Source organism: Acanthaster planci, linkage group LG08, assembly GCF_054643075.1.
Source record: "Acanthaster planci isolate LZ-2023a linkage group LG08, COTS_SCS, whole genome shotgun sequence".
Lineage (NCBI taxonomy): Eukaryota > Metazoa > Echinodermata > Asteroidea > Valvatida > Acanthasteridae > Acanthaster > Acanthaster planci.
This window is the reverse complement of record NC_141784.1, coordinates 2,843,175-2,860,815: the sequence shown is the minus strand read 5'-3', so window position 1 is coordinate 2,860,815 and position 17,641 is coordinate 2,843,175. Positions and strand designations below refer to the sequence as shown.

General features: G+C 41.6%; 2 protein-coding genes across 3 annotated transcripts; one reads left to right on the top strand and one right to left on the bottom strand.

The window, feature by feature from the left end:
* Positions 1–59: 59 nt before the first annotated feature.
* On the bottom strand, positions 60–8,003 carry slc25a44 (solute carrier family 25 member 44). Of its 2 annotated transcripts, none has more exons than XM_022228902.2 (4): positions 7,786–8,003; positions 6,100–6,735; positions 4,709–4,848; positions 60–4,296 (listed from the first exon to the last, which is right to left on the bottom strand). In XM_022228902.2, the coding sequence occupies exons 2-4, from the start codon at positions 6,698–6,700 to the stop codon at positions 4,105–4,107; spliced, it is 933 nt and encodes a 310-aa protein (XP_022084594.1). In that variant the 5' UTR covers positions 6,701–6,735; positions 7,786–8,003; the 3' UTR covers positions 60–4,104. The 2 variants fall into 2 exon arrangements, with proteins under 2 accessions (XP_022084594.1, XP_086996048.1); XM_087139922.1 differs by lacking the exon at positions 7,786–8,003 and adding an exon at positions 7,641–7,770.
* Positions 8,004–9,235: 1,232 nt separating this feature from the next.
* mtx2 (metaxin 2) lies at positions 9,236–17,384 on the top strand. The gene is made up of 8 exons (XM_022229018.2): positions 9,236–9,397; positions 11,843–11,893; positions 13,087–13,206; positions 13,712–13,788; positions 14,253–14,345; positions 15,249–15,413; positions 16,098–16,174; positions 16,619–17,384. The coding sequence occupies exons 1-8, from the start codon at positions 9,334–9,336 to the stop codon at positions 16,788–16,790; spliced, it is 819 nt and encodes a 272-aa protein (XP_022084710.2). The 5' UTR covers positions 9,236–9,333; the 3' UTR covers positions 16,791–17,384.
* The last annotated feature ends 257 nt before the right edge of the window (positions 17,385–17,641 follow it).

The following is a 17,641-nucleotide window of genomic DNA, read 5'->3' as shown; positions in this document are numbered from 1 at the left end:
TTTCAGCTTCATACAGACAATTAGTATTACACTGATGAACACTTTTGCCACAAAAGCAATGACAGTTACAATCTCTTTATTCATTGTTTAAAACATTTTAAGATATAAATATAGTTTGTTCATATTTTACTCAAATTATGCACATGAATGATTGAAACCTACACAAAATGCACTACTAGTCAAATGAGATTTTAAAACACATAATTTTACTCAAACTAATACACCCCGGCAGGAAGCTATTTCCTTCCTAAGAAATTAAAGCACCACGCAACAAATACAATAACGAGGCTGAACTGAATGTTTCAGAATGTGGCCGAGGGGCGCAAAACTGTCTCTACTCAACTGTGCAGCAGAGAATCTGAAGCTGGGGATGAAAGTGGGGGATTTCCCTTTAGGCCAGCCCCCCCCCACCCCACTGACCACAAATAAGGTTTAAAGCCTATTATAAAGTGCATATTGAAAACAGCACAATCCATTTACAACCTCAGAAAGTAACAACACATACCAATAATCCTCAAAGCAATGATTATACAATTGAAAGCAAAAACATCACAAATCCCCAATTAAACACAACGGTAAAATTAGCTAAAACCATTAAAAAAACGGCAAGCAAATGTTTCATTCGTGACCTGAAGGTTTCATTTCAAAATATTAAAGACCAAGTAATTTGCTTCACTTCTGCATAAAATAAACAAAAATGGAGATCAATTTTCCAGCACTGGTTTTCAGTCAATAATTCTGCATTATAACATAATGCAGAACATAAACTGTCCTGAAAATTTTTTGAACCAACCTTTCAAGGTAACTGTTGAAACTAATTCATTGGGTGACAAAAACCGGCAAAGTTTGTGTAATCAATCATTGCCTGATCTCTTAACCTGCTAGGCATTGCTAGCGATCCGAATGTTAGAGCAACTTTCTTAATAACTTCTGACATCACAACCATTACAAAAATCAAGAATTTGTGTAAATACAGTGCAATGAGGGATACCAAATTCCTAGTGCACCGTTACCAGATGTTGTGCATATTTTGGTCGAAGGACAAAAATCTGGAATCTCTATCTATGAGCGGAAAATCTACCTGTCCTGAGTGATTGCTTGCTGAACTGCTACAGAGTGACTAAAAGACGATCAAAAATAGAGTGCCTGTGTAAAACACGAGTGAAGAACCGTAACACATCCTCAACCCAAATGAAGAGTGTAGGTTGGAAAAACAGAGAGATATTGATAAAAGAGAGACATTGATAAAAAGGGGAGGGCCGCACACTTTAATAGCCTCATGATGAAATGCACAGTAAAGCCTGACTTCTTTGTGTCAGGTGGGTCACAAGTCAGTGACCACTCAAACCCATACCCACTGTACAGTGGGTATGGGTTTGAGTCGTCACTGTATAGTCTAGTCACAAGTCTACATGTAGATGAGCAATGCCTTTGTCGTGGTTCATTTGAACAAAAATGAGCAAGTCCGATCAAGGACTACTAGTTAACTAGTGATGTACCTAGCACATGTGCAGTAAAGTTGAAGTGCAAACGACTCTAGTCAACCGTGTCAGGTCATTAGGCCGAAGGGGAGAAAAGGTGGCTGCAGAAAGGGCAAAATTAAAAGTAAAAATGGTCGTTTTTCCGGCATTTTTCTTGTAACTGGTCCTTTCTGCACTGTGCTATTAAAAATGATTTATGGCAACCAGTGGTAGTCCAACCTTCATCCAATGGTGTGTGTTTGATCAGCGTTAGTCAAACTATGGTTAACTATGATCACACTTGCCCTTTGTGACCTGAGACAAGTCTAACATTTTTGGCCTGCCAGCTCTCCCACTGTGAGAGAAACTCACAAATTTCAGGTTACACTCATGCTCTCACACGAGACTGGGAATACTGAAGCTCAAAAACATAAAAACTGAAGCACTGAAGAAGTAAAAACAAGTTTTAAAAAGTCATATTTAAAAAACAAGTTACTCGCTCAACATTTTTTTGCCCTCTCCTGTGATACAAGCCATGAAAAAAGTTTCCGGGTTGCAAGCCTTTGTTCTGATGGAAAATAAACAATTCGATTGACTGCTTTCACAGCGGCCATGCCATATGCATTTTCCATGCATACATGTACAAGGATACCGGGTGGGGTTTGAAACCAGCTTGCGGCATGCCAAAGATAAACTCTCACTCAATGTTGGTAGCCCTGGTGCTGTGAGTGACAGGTCAGTGGTGACAGACTTGAGGACATGTGAGGACATCAGAATACTTGTGAGGACATGTGGCTAATGACTACAATTGCTAAATTTCAAGGAAGGGCTGAACAAGGAACCAAACTGACCAAAGTGGGACTAACACCGGTGAAATTTGGAATTCTGAGCACAGAATCTGGTGAAGACTTAACCAGGAATTCATTGGAGGAAATTTAGTTTTAATTTTGATATTTTTTGTGCATTAAGGCCCATCCATGCTCCCTGTTCAGACCTCCCTCGACAATTTTAAGTAGGTCTGTCTCTGATAAATGCAAGTGATTCTCTGGGGTTATAGACAGGAGTATAGTACTTCCATTTCAATAATAAAAAGGAAATGACACGGTACTAAATGACATGGGGACAATGATGTCGAACATTGACTGGAAGGACTTTTAAGTAAAGGACATGTGTCAGTCACTTTGATGCACTTTGAATGAGAATTACAATTTTAAGTCATAAATGCGATAACTGGAAGACAGAAACAATGCATTCATTTTTCATTTCTGATGGGCATCTTGAAGTGCATGAGTCTTTTACGGACTGGACAATTCAACAAGTAATTTGACTTTTGCTTTCTTTTCTAGCCTATATAATCTTTTATCTTCAACGATGCCTTTCTGGTTGTGAATTATGATCAACAGTTTGAGGGAAAGGAATTTTTGAAAGGAGTGAATCAAAAATTGATATTAAAATGAATTATTGCCAGTGGCTAGATGTAGGGCAAACTTCAAAGTTTTTAAACAATATCACACTTCCAAACCCAAATTGCTAAAAAAAAATTACAGTAATTGCAAACAATTGTAGCTTCAGTTGCAGCTTTACCCACATAGCAACTTCATCACATGTGGACTATAAACTCAGTTTCCAAAAATAAACATGGAAAATTTAGACAACTTTCCAACTCCGGCCTTCCACGTTAAGTGGAAAGGCTAATGTACTCCCATCATTCCAACTCCGGCCTTCCACGTTAAGTGGAAAGGCTAATGTACTACCATCATTCATTTCATTGTAGTTTCAATGAATGATTTCAATAAGAATGCTGTGCTATCTCAGATTTAGTATTGCTTATTACAAATTCTCTTGATTCTCTCAGTCTTCGTTAGAATCCCTTTACACAGAGACCAACCCTCGACAAGAAAACGAAGAGATGAATGTATAATACTGCGGCTCTACCCAGTGTTCCTGAATGTACATGTACCCGTGCAAAAATGCCCAAAAGATTAAGGGGTACGGTTTTCATAAAATGACAGTTTGGGTTTACTATTACCACCATTAACGTTTCTTGAGCAAAACACATGGAAATGATTTTTTGTCACAGCATTTTTTTTTGTTGTTGTGGGGGGGGGCTTTCTGTATTTGGCAATTCAAGCTCTATCCCAAGGCTGCTGTATTGGCTTCAATCCTGGATTACAGACAGCGCCCTCAGCAGTCTAGTCACAAGAACAAAGTAGAGGCCAGCACCTCGCATGGACTGGCTATAAAAGCCGCCTGTCCCACCAAGTTGCCGCCGCCCGTCCCACCAAGTTGCCGCCGCCCGTCCCACCAAAAAGCAGGCATTAAGTGAGAAAAAGGTTCCTCGCTGACGTCAAAGAAAAGAAAATGTCATCAAAATTTCAACAGTCAACAGTAGCCGTCACATTTCCACCACTATTAGGGCCAAAAAAAAAAAGACTGTGCTGTTGAACTTTGAATGGTGAAAATGTAGCTAATTACACTGAAGTTTTTTATCAAATTCTTACTTCACAAATAACAAAATTTAAAGAAAAAACAAGACCTGTGTGGGGAAAATTACGGCCGTATAATTTCAGGAGGGCAGTCTTGATACATACAACATTTTCCCTGATACACTGATACCAGAGTGGCAGCCAGGCGACACCCCACCTCACCACTGGACCTTGTCGGCTACTTCCGGCTTGATGCTCAGCCTCTTGAGAGTTTCGTAGGAGACGGCGATGACAAAGCCAGCCGGTATGGTGGACAGAAGCCGGGCTGAAAGCCCTTTCTTGAAACCTGATATCCCCTCCTCCTGAAGAAGTCTCCTGAAGGTCCCTAAAATGGAGGTACCCCCGGTGACCTTGAGGAAAAAACAGACAACAAAAACAAATGCATTAGTGAGTACTTTGTAACTGGAGGCAAGGTTGAATACTTAGATATAATTTACAAAAATGTGTCCACAAAATATGTGCCCAAGTAAACTTTGCCTCTTGGACCCTTTAAAAAATGTCAAGAACTGTTGTGGACCGAAAAACTCAATCTTGACTTGAGCCAAAACTGAATTCTATGAAGATGTTGCTCTCGATTGATGCTATTCAGTGCAAATATTGCAACGATCAGTCGATATTAAAGTCGATGACAATGTTTTTGTATAAGCCTGTAACTGGATCACCTTTCAGATTTAGAGCACAAGTTGACCACATAAATTATTTTAAAAACCCCGTTACTACACATCCCCTCCAACCTTGCTGGACTCGTATCTTACAATGTACCTGTAATCTAGTTCTAACGATGTCCATTGGGTTTGTAATGACGGAAGCAGAGGCGCTTGCCAAGGGCCCAGACATCGCCTGGATTGCGACGGCAGGTACTGACAAGTGTAATGAGGCATTCAGTAATAAAGCTAGCTGCTCTGTGAATGAGAACAATTTTACAGATCTATATTAGAGAGAATGACTTTTGATTTGATGTGGTTCTTCATACAAAGCTCTTACACTATACCAGTTTGGTAGTGGAGTTCATTTTAACTCCCAGCAGGTCCCTGCCAGGTCACTCAGTCACAAGACAAGTCACAAGCTATTCAAGTGAACCATGATAAACTCATTCCCTTTTCATTGCCCTGTAATTTAGATTGGCCTTGTGAAAGGAAGTCTGTGACTGGACATGTGAAAAGACATGTGATAAACTCGACTACCACACTGCACAGTGCCTCATTAGGGATAAAGCAAAATGAGGGGTCTCCAACCACAAGCCAATTCTGATCTACAGGTATACGATTACTCTCAAGAGTCAATGTGGCATTGATCGGCTGTATTTTAAACGTGGACATACATATGTATCTTGCATTCTTAGGTTTTTCAGTAAAAATAACACCCTCTGCCAGTGGTTAATCCCCAGCCTAGCCAACCCTTCTCCAACACCAGAGTAATGCGAGGTTTGTGATAAGCACCTTGACACCCAATTGCTTAACAAAAAGGGCAAGTACCCATTTCTACTTCATTTTTCTCCACGTTATAAGTACCTGTTCTTTATCCAACACATCTACAAACATTCGTCACATTCATGTGTTCTGAAACAACTCTTCGGAAATAAAGCTTAACATGTTTAGCGTCCGGGTTTTGAAAAAAAAAGAGGAGGTGGAGCTTTTTTTACATTTATTTTTAAGATGGCAGCCACACTTTTTAAAATTTCAAAACAACCAGTGGTGTTTTCACCTTCCAAATTCAAACATCAAAGACACATAACAGAAAGAGGCGTGTTGAACAAGAGAATTTGATCATGGTTTTGATAGTTTGTTTAGTAAGTTTGTAGCTCCTAGATCTGTGTCTCAAAGGAATGAAAGGATACATATACATGTACCTCCTATAGAGCTCTTTGCAGGAAAATCACCCACCGGTAATAATGTCTTTTGTCTGGGTTCGGGTTTCTATAAGCAGTTGGGGTGAAACCCATTTATACCCACATGGGAAATGAAAACCCCATAAAAGCACACCTCTACCATAAAGCTCTCTCACTACACAGCAGAGATATTGGTAATATTGACATAAACTAAGACAGAGTACATGTACAGGCAAGACAAACATGCGTCATATAACTGATGCCATAAAATTCACACATTCTGACCATATACTATGCATTGCATTTCTCACCTGTTCCAACTTACCTGCATAAAAATGATAAAAAGGCCACCAAAGTGCACTATTGGGCATAAAAGTCATTATGGAAGCTGTGTACCCTTTGTAGAATCCAATGGGTCCGTCTTTGTGCCATATATTATGAATGATTCGCTGAGCATCTCTGAACGTTACTTTTCGCCGGCCTGCCTCCAAGCTCAACGAAGAGCCCTCCATCATCACGTGCTGCGAGATGATGTCGATGGGCACGGTCACGCTTTGGGCGACGAGGGAGGCGCAGGCCCCGCCCACAAATGACTTGGTCGTGTTGCTGGCATGGTTGCCGAAGGCCCGCCGAGTGACCTCGTAGGTGGTGATGTAGACCTGGCCGGAGAGGATGGTGAACGTGTTGATGAGGAAGCCCTTGTACAGCCCCCGCACACCCTCGTACTTGGTAATCTTCTTGAAGGCATCCCACGTCCCCGAGTACATGGCATTCTTGGTTTGCACCTGCAGCCGGGTCTTGATCAAGGTGGTAGGGTAGATGGTGACACGGATGAACATGCTCATCATGAAGCCAAAGGTGTAGAACTTACGCTTGTCTAGGTCGTCCCACTCCAGGATGCGAATCTGCCGTTCCTTCGGCTCCATGGCCCCCTTCAAGACCCTTGTTCAGGGAACCCGTTCTAAGAGAATGGACGAATGTTTTGGATGGTCTACTGATTGAAAGTACATGTACACGTAGCAATAAGAAAGGTAGAATCAATAAACCCAATTTCGTGGAAACGTAAAGGACAGTCCAAACTATAGTGCCATAGTGGGGCTGGCCAAATAATGGCACAGTTCCAGTGGCATTTACCTGATGAAGACGGCTCAAAATGTCGTTCACAAGTGCCTTGCATCTTGAATTCCATAAATGCTGTGTTGAAATTACTAAATATGCCTGAAAACAATGTATTTTGGAGGAAATTCTGCCAAACTCCACGCTTTCCATTGCGATTTGCGATCTACATACATGTACCTGACATAATGTACAGTACACGTTTGTCTAGCACGGGTACTCACACATGTGCAAAATGCATGGTAACGGAGTGTCCCTTACGCACGTGCGGAGGAGCGGTAGGCATTATGAAGTCGCAGATGAGGCCGTGTCCGAACAGGCTCGCGAAGATACGGCTAGGTCTATTGTCTACGCGTCTCCACGTATTTGTAATGGAGCAAAGACCTAGACCTAGCTCTAGACAACCTGCATAACTGACAGAATGAGGGTTGAGCTTGGAGGCCATTTCAAGCACGCGCAAATGCATACTAACGCACAAACATAGGTCGTTAATTAAGAAATTGCGACGGAAAGCGTGGAGTTTCGCAGAATTTCCTCCAAAACAGTTGTTCGCGGGCATATTTAGTAATTTCAACACAGCATTTATGGAATTCAGGATAGGCCCACAAGGCACTCAAGAACATTTTGAGCTGTCTTCGTCAGGTAAAAATGTGAGAAAAAAGTGTTGAAAAAAATTTCACATAGTTTAAGGACTTTCATAATCTGGACGTTAGCATGGTTAGTCGCAATGTAATGTAGACGTCGTCCAACCTGGGCTAGGCCTACGGTCAAAAAAATCACAGGCTGATCATAGACATCAGCTGAGCTGGCGCGGCGCATGCTGACTGACAGTTTGACCCAAATGGATCACCTGTGAAAACTTTGTAGGCCTAACCAGTCCAAGTTAGATACTCACCAGAAGTTGCTGAGATGAATGACGATGAAAAGGACGGTTTCTTGGAACCACCTTCCACCATCCTGCTTTACTAGAGAATTAACGTTGAATGGAACACCTGCATCCACATGCGGACTACCGGTACGAACATACCACATTCCGTTACCAGTACTGCATTGTCATCTCAGAGACGTGCACAGTACCCCACCGCCGCCATCCCTTCTCTGAAAGCGTGATAACATAGGGTACCAGAGAAAAATCATGTCGCCAGATTAACATCCATGCCTTAGCAGGATATGAAGTATTGCGTCATAGTGACACCGGAATTAAACACAATTGCCGAAGTAGATATGGGTCATTCAAAAATTCGGGATCCAAAAGTGTGACATTTCTGTGTCCCTGTTACACATTACATGTGTGATTCTTTAATGGAAATATCACTAAAAACTACTACTACTTCAAACTACTTTTATTTGCTTGGTGGGTAATTTGCATGAATTCATTCATCACTCTTGGAATTACAGAATGTGTTCTGAACATACAATATGCCAGATGTGACAGGCACACGAAAAAAATGGACCCCTAATTTCTAGAAAGATCCATATAGCTTACGAAATAAAAACAATATTTGATTGATTTCCTATCTTAATAAAGGTACCAAGTATCAATGAGCAGTGTGTAGCATAAATAGATAAATCCAGTTTACTCTGAATGTCAATGACTCGACTCGAGTCTCTACGACCAAATGACTCATCTCGACTCAAATCTTTCATGGAGACTCGACTTGAGTGCAAGCTTATGAGACTCGAGTCTAAAAAAAAATAAAAGCAAAATTTTAGTTGACTAGATACCTGTTACCTTATTCATTTTCAGTCTGTTTAAATGAAAATAAAAGTACCAAAATATTACTTACATGGAATTGTGTTTTTATTGTATTTTATTCAAAAATTTGGGACTCAAACTGAATCGAGCTCGGTAGGACTCTACTCGACTCGACTACACAAAGTGACTCAACTCGACTTCTTGACCTAATCAGTGATTCGACTCAACTTGAGTCACAATAAAATCACTCGACTCGAGTCACCAAATTTAGTAACTCGTTACAACACTGCTCGGAGGAAAGGGGTCCAGGAATCAGGTTGATAGAAATCATGATCTCTAAAAGTTTAATTAAATCCGATATTTTATTGAAATCAATTTTACATTTTGTTTTTACCATGTACCTCTTGCTTAAAAAGTTTAAATAATGTAGGTTTATATTACAAACTTGTTTTAACATTGAAAAGGGTAAAGTGGAAGATTTAAAGGAAGTTTTTTTCCATCGAGGCGAGTGATCTACATGATGTTAGACAATCCTGTTCAGAAAAACCGAGTACTTTCAGCACGCTGGTGAAAATGATGAACAAAATCGACAGTCCCTAAGCCGCTGAAAAGAAAACAGCAAACAGCACATTTTAGTTCATGGGTTTTAGAGCAACAAGCGACGAGATGGAAAGGGAGGCCCGAAGCACGGGTCGTCATCGCAATCGGGCCGGTTAAGGTTTCGCGCACGCAGCTACCTCGCTGCTGATGACTGATGAGCGAAAGATGACAACTCCTCTCGTAAGGCAAGCTGCTGAAATCATGTCGAGAGGTAATGATGGTACAGTTTGGCTTTTTTTATTTCAGGCATATTTTCACAGTTTTGGGGGGACTGACCAGTTTACAAAAATGAAAAAAGGGGGTCCCAAATATACACTGATTCACTCCCTTTTTTAGTTTTAGAATGACGTGCATCACCTATATCAGCCTGTCAATTCTTCTGCGGTTCAATTTTCAACTTCCCATGTCATGTTTCTTCAACATTAATGTGATGTTTTGATAGAACAAAAATACTTGCAATTGACCACGTTGTGTTCGATGTAGCTTGGCCAACAGGCAAACACTGTCTCGATTTGAAAGTAGAAATGAAGAGACACAGTTCCACTGAGACAGTGTTTGCCTGTGGACCAAGCTATGTGTACATGTACATCAAACACAGTGTGGTCTACTGGAAGCCTGGGATACTGCGTGTTCTGTGTACAATCATGCATGTAGGCGTTCTGCCGATGACGTCATCAAATCAGCCTGGGAGCACGAACGGTCAAAACAGGTTTTTTGTGGGTGGAAAAATGCAGGATCTTTTTATTCATTTTGGGGTCAAGATTAATGGGGTAAATATGGAATTGATGATGTTTTTAAATGGTTGTATATTTATTGTTATTTTGAAATACTTCACGTGAACTAAAAAGGCCTATTTTCAATTTCTGTTGACCTTTAAGGTCACCAGCGATTTTCAAATGAGATTAGTCAAGGAAGTAGACCAAATATCGGAGTTGTCTCTTAATCATTTTATAGGGCATCAGCGACTTTTAAATGACATTAGTGAAGGAAGTGAGTACGGTAACAGGTGGAGAAGAGTTCCCAGTTCAGTGATGCAGAATGCCAGCTGTACATCAAAAATCTGAGGGGAAATACATGTAAAAAAATAAATGCCAGGGTCACTTTTTAAAAAAATCTTGGCTTACGTTAAGAGAGTTTGACAAATGCCCTTTTTTTAAGTCTCAAAATTTTCCCCTTAAATCCTGAGGCAAAATACTGCACGTGAGTCAGTGCATTATTAGTAATAAACAGCTTTTTGTTAATTCCAATTTAGGAATGGACACAAAAGTTCTGTATGATTTTTTACATGAAAATGTAATCGACGAGAGAATCAATCAGAGTGTCTGTCATGTCCCGTGTTATTATATTTGCAGTGTGTAACAAACAATTCTTTAAGTTTTTGCATGTTCTGCAGTATTAACCAGAAACATGGCAACTGAATATAGCTTGTTACAGTTCATTGCAGCTTCTTTTTAACTGTAACATGGCGGGAGTTTAGAGTTGAATCATGAACATAACAACTGAAACATCATAAAAAACCTGACCCAACAATTTGGAATTGAATGCTAACATAAAAATGTATCGTTGCTGTAACTGACCACACAAGTACCCCTAGCTGAGGATTTTGTGCCATCGTGAGCAGGAATGCCCATCACGATTGTTTTGAATATCAGAATAAAAAACAAGGAATATACTTCCAGACGTTTACAGAAACAGAAACTCGGTTGAAATTAAGGTTCAACATTCAGCCACCAAATGACACCTGTACGCCGCCGTTGTTTGTGACAGCGCTGAAGACTGGTTCCAAGTGATTCAAGTCAAAAATGCATAGTGTAACGCTTAAGGTCCAGATACTAGACTGTGTAAGTCACTTTGTGGAAATAAAACAGCGTTGTCCACACATTTCACAAAGTGACCTACTGGTATTTCGATGTGTCAGTCCATGAAATAATTATGTGAAATTTCAGAGAGGTAGGTCAATATTTTGATTACCCAAAGTAGTTTAATTAGATTTTCAGAGCACCTACATGTATCAGTTTGAAATGTTTAGAAAATAAAGATTTCATCATACGTAACAAGGACATGCTAAAAACCCAAATTCGCCAAAAATTGAAATCGGTCAGACTACAGACATCACTTAGTAGTAAATCAATCATCAAAAAATGATAACATGTCCTAAGGGGTCAAATTTAGCAAGGAAAATGCCGAAGCCTTTTCGTAGAAAATATTTACAGTTTTACAGATCAGTCTCTTAAGGTTTGTGTATAGGGTGTCATGTGATTTCTGTGTATGGAACTCTTTCTTCAGTCCAACATTTCCTTTTGCGACCCTTGTTTTTACAGAATTGAAGGATTGATGAGCCATTCTGTGGATAACATAAGGACTGCCTCGTATGTCACTGCATGATCTTTGTTCAGAGCAGTTATCCCCAAAAATTTCTTTTCTGGAATTGGGAGGGAAAACAACCCCAATTTTCCTTCCTTTTTAGAACAATTGAGAATGATGCAACTTCATAGAAGCACCTGTAGACATGGTAGAAGTGACCAAAAAGACTTTATAAGCATCCATTTTGTCAAAAACATTTCACATTAAGGGCAATCAAACTTGCCAACTTCAAAAAGATACTTGTTGAATTTAGTAACTTCTTAATTTTCTGCACTGGCTATGTTGACTGTAGGGGATCAGCCCATCATTGCAGACTATGTGGAACTCTACCAGCAACATCAAGGTTAGTTTCACCTAGGAGCCGCTCTATCCAAATCGCCCCTTGCAGTAGTGGAGTCCCTCTCTGGTCATGCCACAGGTCAATCAGGAGTCAGTCTACAGGTCACAGTATAACTTTTACAGAATCAATTGTGACAATTGGATGCCTTTGTCACAAGTCATGTGGATGGCGTGTGACCCAAAATGGACCTGGATGACTTGTATCTAGCCTCGAATGAATGTTCTCGGACTCGAGACCAATTTTGTAGTCGAGCCCATCGCAAGTCCATCACGAGTCATACAGTGGCAAGTCAAGGTAGTCACAGGCCTTTGTCAGTGTTCACACAGTTACTGACGACTTGCTTTGTGAGAGGACTTGTGATGGACTTGTGAGAGGACTTGTGAGAGGACTTGTGATGGACTTGTGAGAGGACTTGTGAGAGGACTTGTGATGGACTTGTGAAAGGACTTTTGATGGACTTGTTAGAGGGCTTGTGATGGACTTGTGAGAGGACTTGTGATGGACTTGTGATGGACTTGAATGCAATACTGCTCAAGACAGACTCAGCTACAACACTTGTATATTTCACATACAATCACTTTGTGTATACTGGTATGTGTTAACCCCTTCGCGCCGGGAAGCGGCTAGACACGCCGTAAAAATTGAGATCCTCAGCCAGCTTTTCAGCTATTATTCTCGGCCCTCGCTCGAGCAAACACGGTGAAAGAAGTCAGACCCTGGCTCTTGTATATATGGTGATTGGCCTTTGTGTGTAGAAATGAAAAGACCAAACTTGCATCATAATCACCAGCTTCACAATAGTCCCCACTTTGAAAAGATGCAAAGGGAATGTGGAAGCGTGAATAGAGCCGCATGCCACCGAACAATCAGCCTTTTCACCATGTTATTCAAAGTGTGCAGAGCATGCAGGGCCGCAGACCGAGAATTTGCGGTTTGGCAGGTGGCCTTCGTGGCCAAGCGAGGCTGGAATTCTTGTAGTCGGCTTTCAGAAAGAAATTCCTGTCGTCAAGGGGTTAACATGGAGAGTTTGTCTCACTGGCCAGTTGGAAGAAAGCATTGATACAATTTTGCATGGACGTTTCCTTGCTTCAAATCCTTTCAGTCTTCGGAGACTGAAGGTCTCACCAACCACCACAGCTGGTTATCTTCCAGCTTAATGTGATGCTGACCCCTATTTTGTGCCTCATTGGTTGTAGTGGATCAGATCCTCCTTCCAGAAGAGACCCAGTGTCTGGCCGTCAAGACGTTTCTGCACATGTGCAATGTCAAGTTCCACCTGAAGATGCGCTCCAATGCCGAACAGATGTCACCTTCCGGTTTGTATTTGACACCGGACAGACTCGATTCTACCCATTCAGTATCTGACACTACATAACACCAAAAGATATTCAGTTCAGTCTCGCACCTAAAGCATTCATATAACTACATGTACGCTGGTGTGCATGTCACATGACTTAACACAATTGTGGGAGGGATTCTAATGTCACCTGAACCCCCAAAGGTGTTCATGCAATGGGGGGTAGAGTTTACATTCCCAACCCTTATCTTTTCCATGCAATTTACATGTACATGCGGGTTGGTAATCCTTTTGGAGTGAACTTGGAATCAGTGCCAAGAACAGTACATGTACATGACATCTGTAAGGAGTTGGTGAAGGTTAAAGGAATGTGATTCACACCTCCCTCCCTTCAAAAGAATTTACTTTGATTTTCATGAGATAGCGTCCGAATGATCCTGAGACATCAGTGGACAAACTGCTAAATGCTCAGCATTGTGGCCCCCCCCTCACGGCCTTCTATGGTTGTGTCATTCTCGCTTCAGGGGGTTTGCCGTTCATCAAAATGGGACCGCAGATCATCTCTGAGTTTGAGCCGATAGTAGACCATTTGTCACTCAAGGTGAGTCCAAGCAAGTGTGTTCAGGGAGTTTGGCTTTCTGTTAATCTCAGCAGGTTTATTTTCCTGCTGACAGTGAACTGTTCACAGCTACATGAGTAGGGCATATCCTTGGGATCTGATTTATTCAACCCTGAGAGTACCTCCAGCTTTTCAGTTGAGACAAGCCAAAATTCTGTTCTGAGTGGCCATACATGTAGTAATATCCACCAGTCAAGCTCAGCACAAGTTCTGAATCATGTGTTTAGTTTGTGATGTTGGCGTAAATTCTTTTCATCTGTTTCTGTCTCATTTTGATGCAAAGAGCTAGATACTTTGTGTATTCTGTTCATTTTTGTGTCTTGTTTTTAATCTGAATATTTGGCCTTATTCTGACCCCTGTTGGGGAGTGGAGTTCAGTTTGTGAGCCTGTGTTATGTATTCTGGCAGTACGAGTCTCAGTAGGATTTGCTATGATGCTTTGACAGGGGGTGAATCTGTCCAGAGAACTCAGCGGCTCCCAGAGGGCGCTGTTGAAAGCGTACATGTCACTGACCGTCAACAGGTTATATTTAGCGGAGGTGAGTATGGTCATTCCAACCGTGTCATAGTCGAGTCAGTTGCAGGTTCATTAACAAGTCCAGTCACACTTCCCCTTCATAAGACCAGTCACAAGTAACTGGTGAGTAGCGACCCAAAAATACCCTTTTCTCTTAATCCATTTGTGAGTTTACGTGAAAAAGAACATAACTGAATTTGCAAGGACTTGAAATAGACTCAACTGCAACTCCACCTTGTGGGTACTCAAAATATATTGAATTCTTGAAAGGAACCAGGAAATAGAAATATTTTTTATAAATTTTACTAAAACACCCTTGAAATTGCATCTTTGGGTTTCAATTAACCTGATTTAAAATTTTTGTTTTGCAGTTTTAACCCATATTTTGATGTTTTTGATTTATGCTAATGCATATTTGTATATTCATGAACAGAACTATGATGTCATCCAAGGCATCTCATTGTCACACTGATTTGTGCACAGAAAAATTTTAGATTTTTTTAACCACTGCCATGACAGATTTTATTTTTTGTGGCAGTTTACTGCTGTGTAAGTATATGGCAATAATCCAGCAAAAATCCTTTTCACAGAAATGTTCCCAGATAGCAAATTTGGGATTCACAATTTGAACATGAATACATGCAACCTGAACCATGTCTTCCTGGATTTACAACAAAGCAAAAGCGCCCTCACTTGTCCAGAAATGCTTGGTCAAGTTTTAATGTTTGAAAAAGTGCACCGTTCTGTTCACGTAACTCAAGATGTCAAACAGTCTTCACACCGGGAAGAAGAGTACAGTTCCTTGAAGTAAACGGCAGTTAACTTACACGCATATGCAGCTTGGATCAGGCTCATGACAGTTTTACCAACCCTGTATGGAAGGCAGTTAATATTTGATTCGTTGTGTCATATTCATTTTGGCTAGCTTTACGTCACCTGGCGGGACAAGCTGACTGCGGAGGAGATTACCAAAGTGCGGTATGGTTCCCCTTACTCATGGCCCCTGAACAAGATCCTACCCTGGCTCAAGCAGCGGGAAGTAGAGACGTACCTGCAGGCCCAGGGTTGGTACGACAAGACAATCAACCAGGTGAGATCATGGAACCAAACCAAGTGTAAGGGGTCCTTCAAATGCTAGTTAGGTTTGTCTGACATTGCATCTAAGATTTTGCCTGGATGGAGAAATTGCAGGTGCCTCCGTGGATCAATCTCATTGATAGTGGGGTGAATCGAAGATGACTGCAGTAGAACTGTCAAAACATGGAGTAAAAACCTCTGATTCTTCAGCACAGAGCAGTAGAGTGGAAAGAGATTATTTCTTGGTGTCACTGCAACACTGACTACCACAGGCTAAGCTTTTAAGTCTTGAGAACTGGTCTTCATAGCAAATTCGGTTATTTGAAAAAAATAAACTGTGTAGCAAAAGCATGATACCAGCCAGGCTGTCGTACAATGCCTGTGGCTTGTCACTGGCCCCCAGCTGATTTCTGCTGCACAAGAAAATTTGGGTAGCGGTATTTTTGGCTGTGAAATTAAGCCTTGGTTATGGGAAGAATAACGTTTCTGGACAGCCTGCTTTTCAATCTTTCCTTGGTAGAGCTGCCTGTCACAATTTGGAATGTGTTGCATATTTTACCAGTTCTGATTAAAAGCCTAATACAAAACGAAGCAGTGTGGTTGATAACATGTACTCTCTGTTTTACTAGAATTCTGTTTTTCTTGCTTACTGTCTTGGTTGTGCACTCATCTCAACCTGGGTTTTCCTTTGCTTCAGGTGTACACAGAGGTAGCCCTGTGCTGTAAAGCCCTGTCAGACAAGCTGGAGGATCAGTATTACTTCTTTATGGATCGGTGAGCAATCCCAGAAATCCATGACACTGGGTGTCTCCTGTTGAAATACCAGGAAAGCATTTGATGGGGCTGCTGTTTGATTGGCCAAAACTTTTGTATTCATTATTAGCACTCACAATGAACAGCGCCCTCCTTTTGTCTCTACCCTACTTCGAACAGGGAAAACGGTCTCTTTGTCTCCGGCACTTTTTTGGGTTCATTGTGAGCGATGTGCATTGTATCTGAGCTGGCCATCTCTGATATAACTTTGTAAGAAGTTGGCCGGCCAACCGTGTCGTGCACATGTATGGGAAATGACTTCGGTCATCTGCCAGTGGCTTTCATACATTGGCAGATCCAAATCTCAAAAACAATATTGCCCCCCCCCAGAAAAAAGGGTTCTGGATCTGCTCTTACCTTTGTGGGGAAAAATCAGTTAATTTTATTTGTCCTGTTTTCCTTCAGCCCAACAGAACTTGATGCACTGGTCTTTGCCCACCTGCACAACTTGCTCAACACCGAGCTGACCAGCGCCAAGTTGGCCGACATCGTCAGAAAGCACGACAACCTGATGCAATTCTGCGAGCGGATCCGCGAGCGTTACTTCCCAGACGGGGGAAACGAAGCGGACAGTTGAGGAGATCTGTACACGATGCCCAGGGGTAGCGTGTGGGTGTTGACTATCCAGACAGCTGGGTGACTTGGTGGGCAGGGGAACAGTTTCAGTCAAATTGGCAGCCATAATGGCATGGCGGCTTCCGTGGCCAGATGTTAGTGTAACAGTCGCAACAGCAAAGATATCACCAAGTGCTTTTGCAGCTAATGGTGTGGGTGCATGTATCCCTCGCACGTTTACAGTGGTCAACACCATTGCGTCCTGTGGTTACCCTGTGAATTGACCAACCAAGTATGTCCGAGGGACAGTAAAACTCTCAAGGAGGCATGGAATGCATATGGACTGCAGCTTTTGTATAGCTTTTTTTTTTTCATTTCAAGGGGGCGCAGAGACAGCTTTTGGGGGGGTGTCACTTGACATCTGTGCCCCTTCCATACTTACGGAACTTATGACACTGTTGTAAAAGCCAGTAATCGTACAGTTTGCATGCATTGAAACTCGTGTGAGCAGAGTATCCATATGGCGACCGTCCACCTTTGCGTTGCCTGTCCCAGGACCTTGAATAGCACATGAAGATTAAATGCCATGTCGCTGGTCCGCATGTTTACAAAGAAATCCTGTCATTTATGTCCCATTTGTGTCTGTGTTTGTATGTAATGCCCTCCTTATCATGAGTTCCTTTAAATTCCCTCCCTCCCCCCACCGAAAAGAGTTCTGAATCGATTCAGGTGTTGGGTATTAAGACAATTGGTCGTTTTCTTTTTTAAAAGCAAGGAGAGTACCAAGTTTCCACCTGTGTTTTTGTCGGAGTGACATGGGCATGTTTTCCAACCGTTCTTGCTCCATCGTGACATGAATGCAAAGTAGATGAA

What these genes read in the sequence shown, in the direction of transcription:
- slc25a44 (XM_022228902.2), bottom strand. Translation starts at nt 6,700, where the DNA reads ATGGAGCCGAAGGAACGGCAGATTCGCATCCTGGAGTGGGACGACCTA. An exon ending in TTTTTATCATTTTTATGCAG is followed by an intron (nt 4,849 to 6,099) that starts GTAAGTTGGAAC and finishes TCTCATTCACAG; the next exon opens with AGCAGCTAGCTTTATTACTG. An exon ending in TCGTTAGAACTAGATTACAG is followed by an intron (nt 4,297 to 4,708) that starts GTACATTGTAAG and finishes TTTTTCCTCAAG; the next exon opens with GTCACCGGGGGTACCTCCAT.
- mtx2 (XM_022229018.2), top strand. Translation starts at nt 9,334, where the DNA reads ATGACTGATGAGCGAAAGATGACAACTCCTCTCGTAAGGCAAGCTGCT. An exon ending in TAGACCATTTGTCACTCAAG is followed by an intron (nt 13,789 to 14,252) that starts GTGAGTCCAAGC and finishes ATGCTTTGACAG; the next exon opens with GGGGTGAATCTGTCCAGAGA. An exon ending in TATTACTTCTTTATGGATCG is followed by an intron (nt 16,175 to 16,618) that starts GTGAGCAATCCC and finishes GTTTTCCTTCAG; the next exon opens with CCCAACAGAACTTGATGCAC.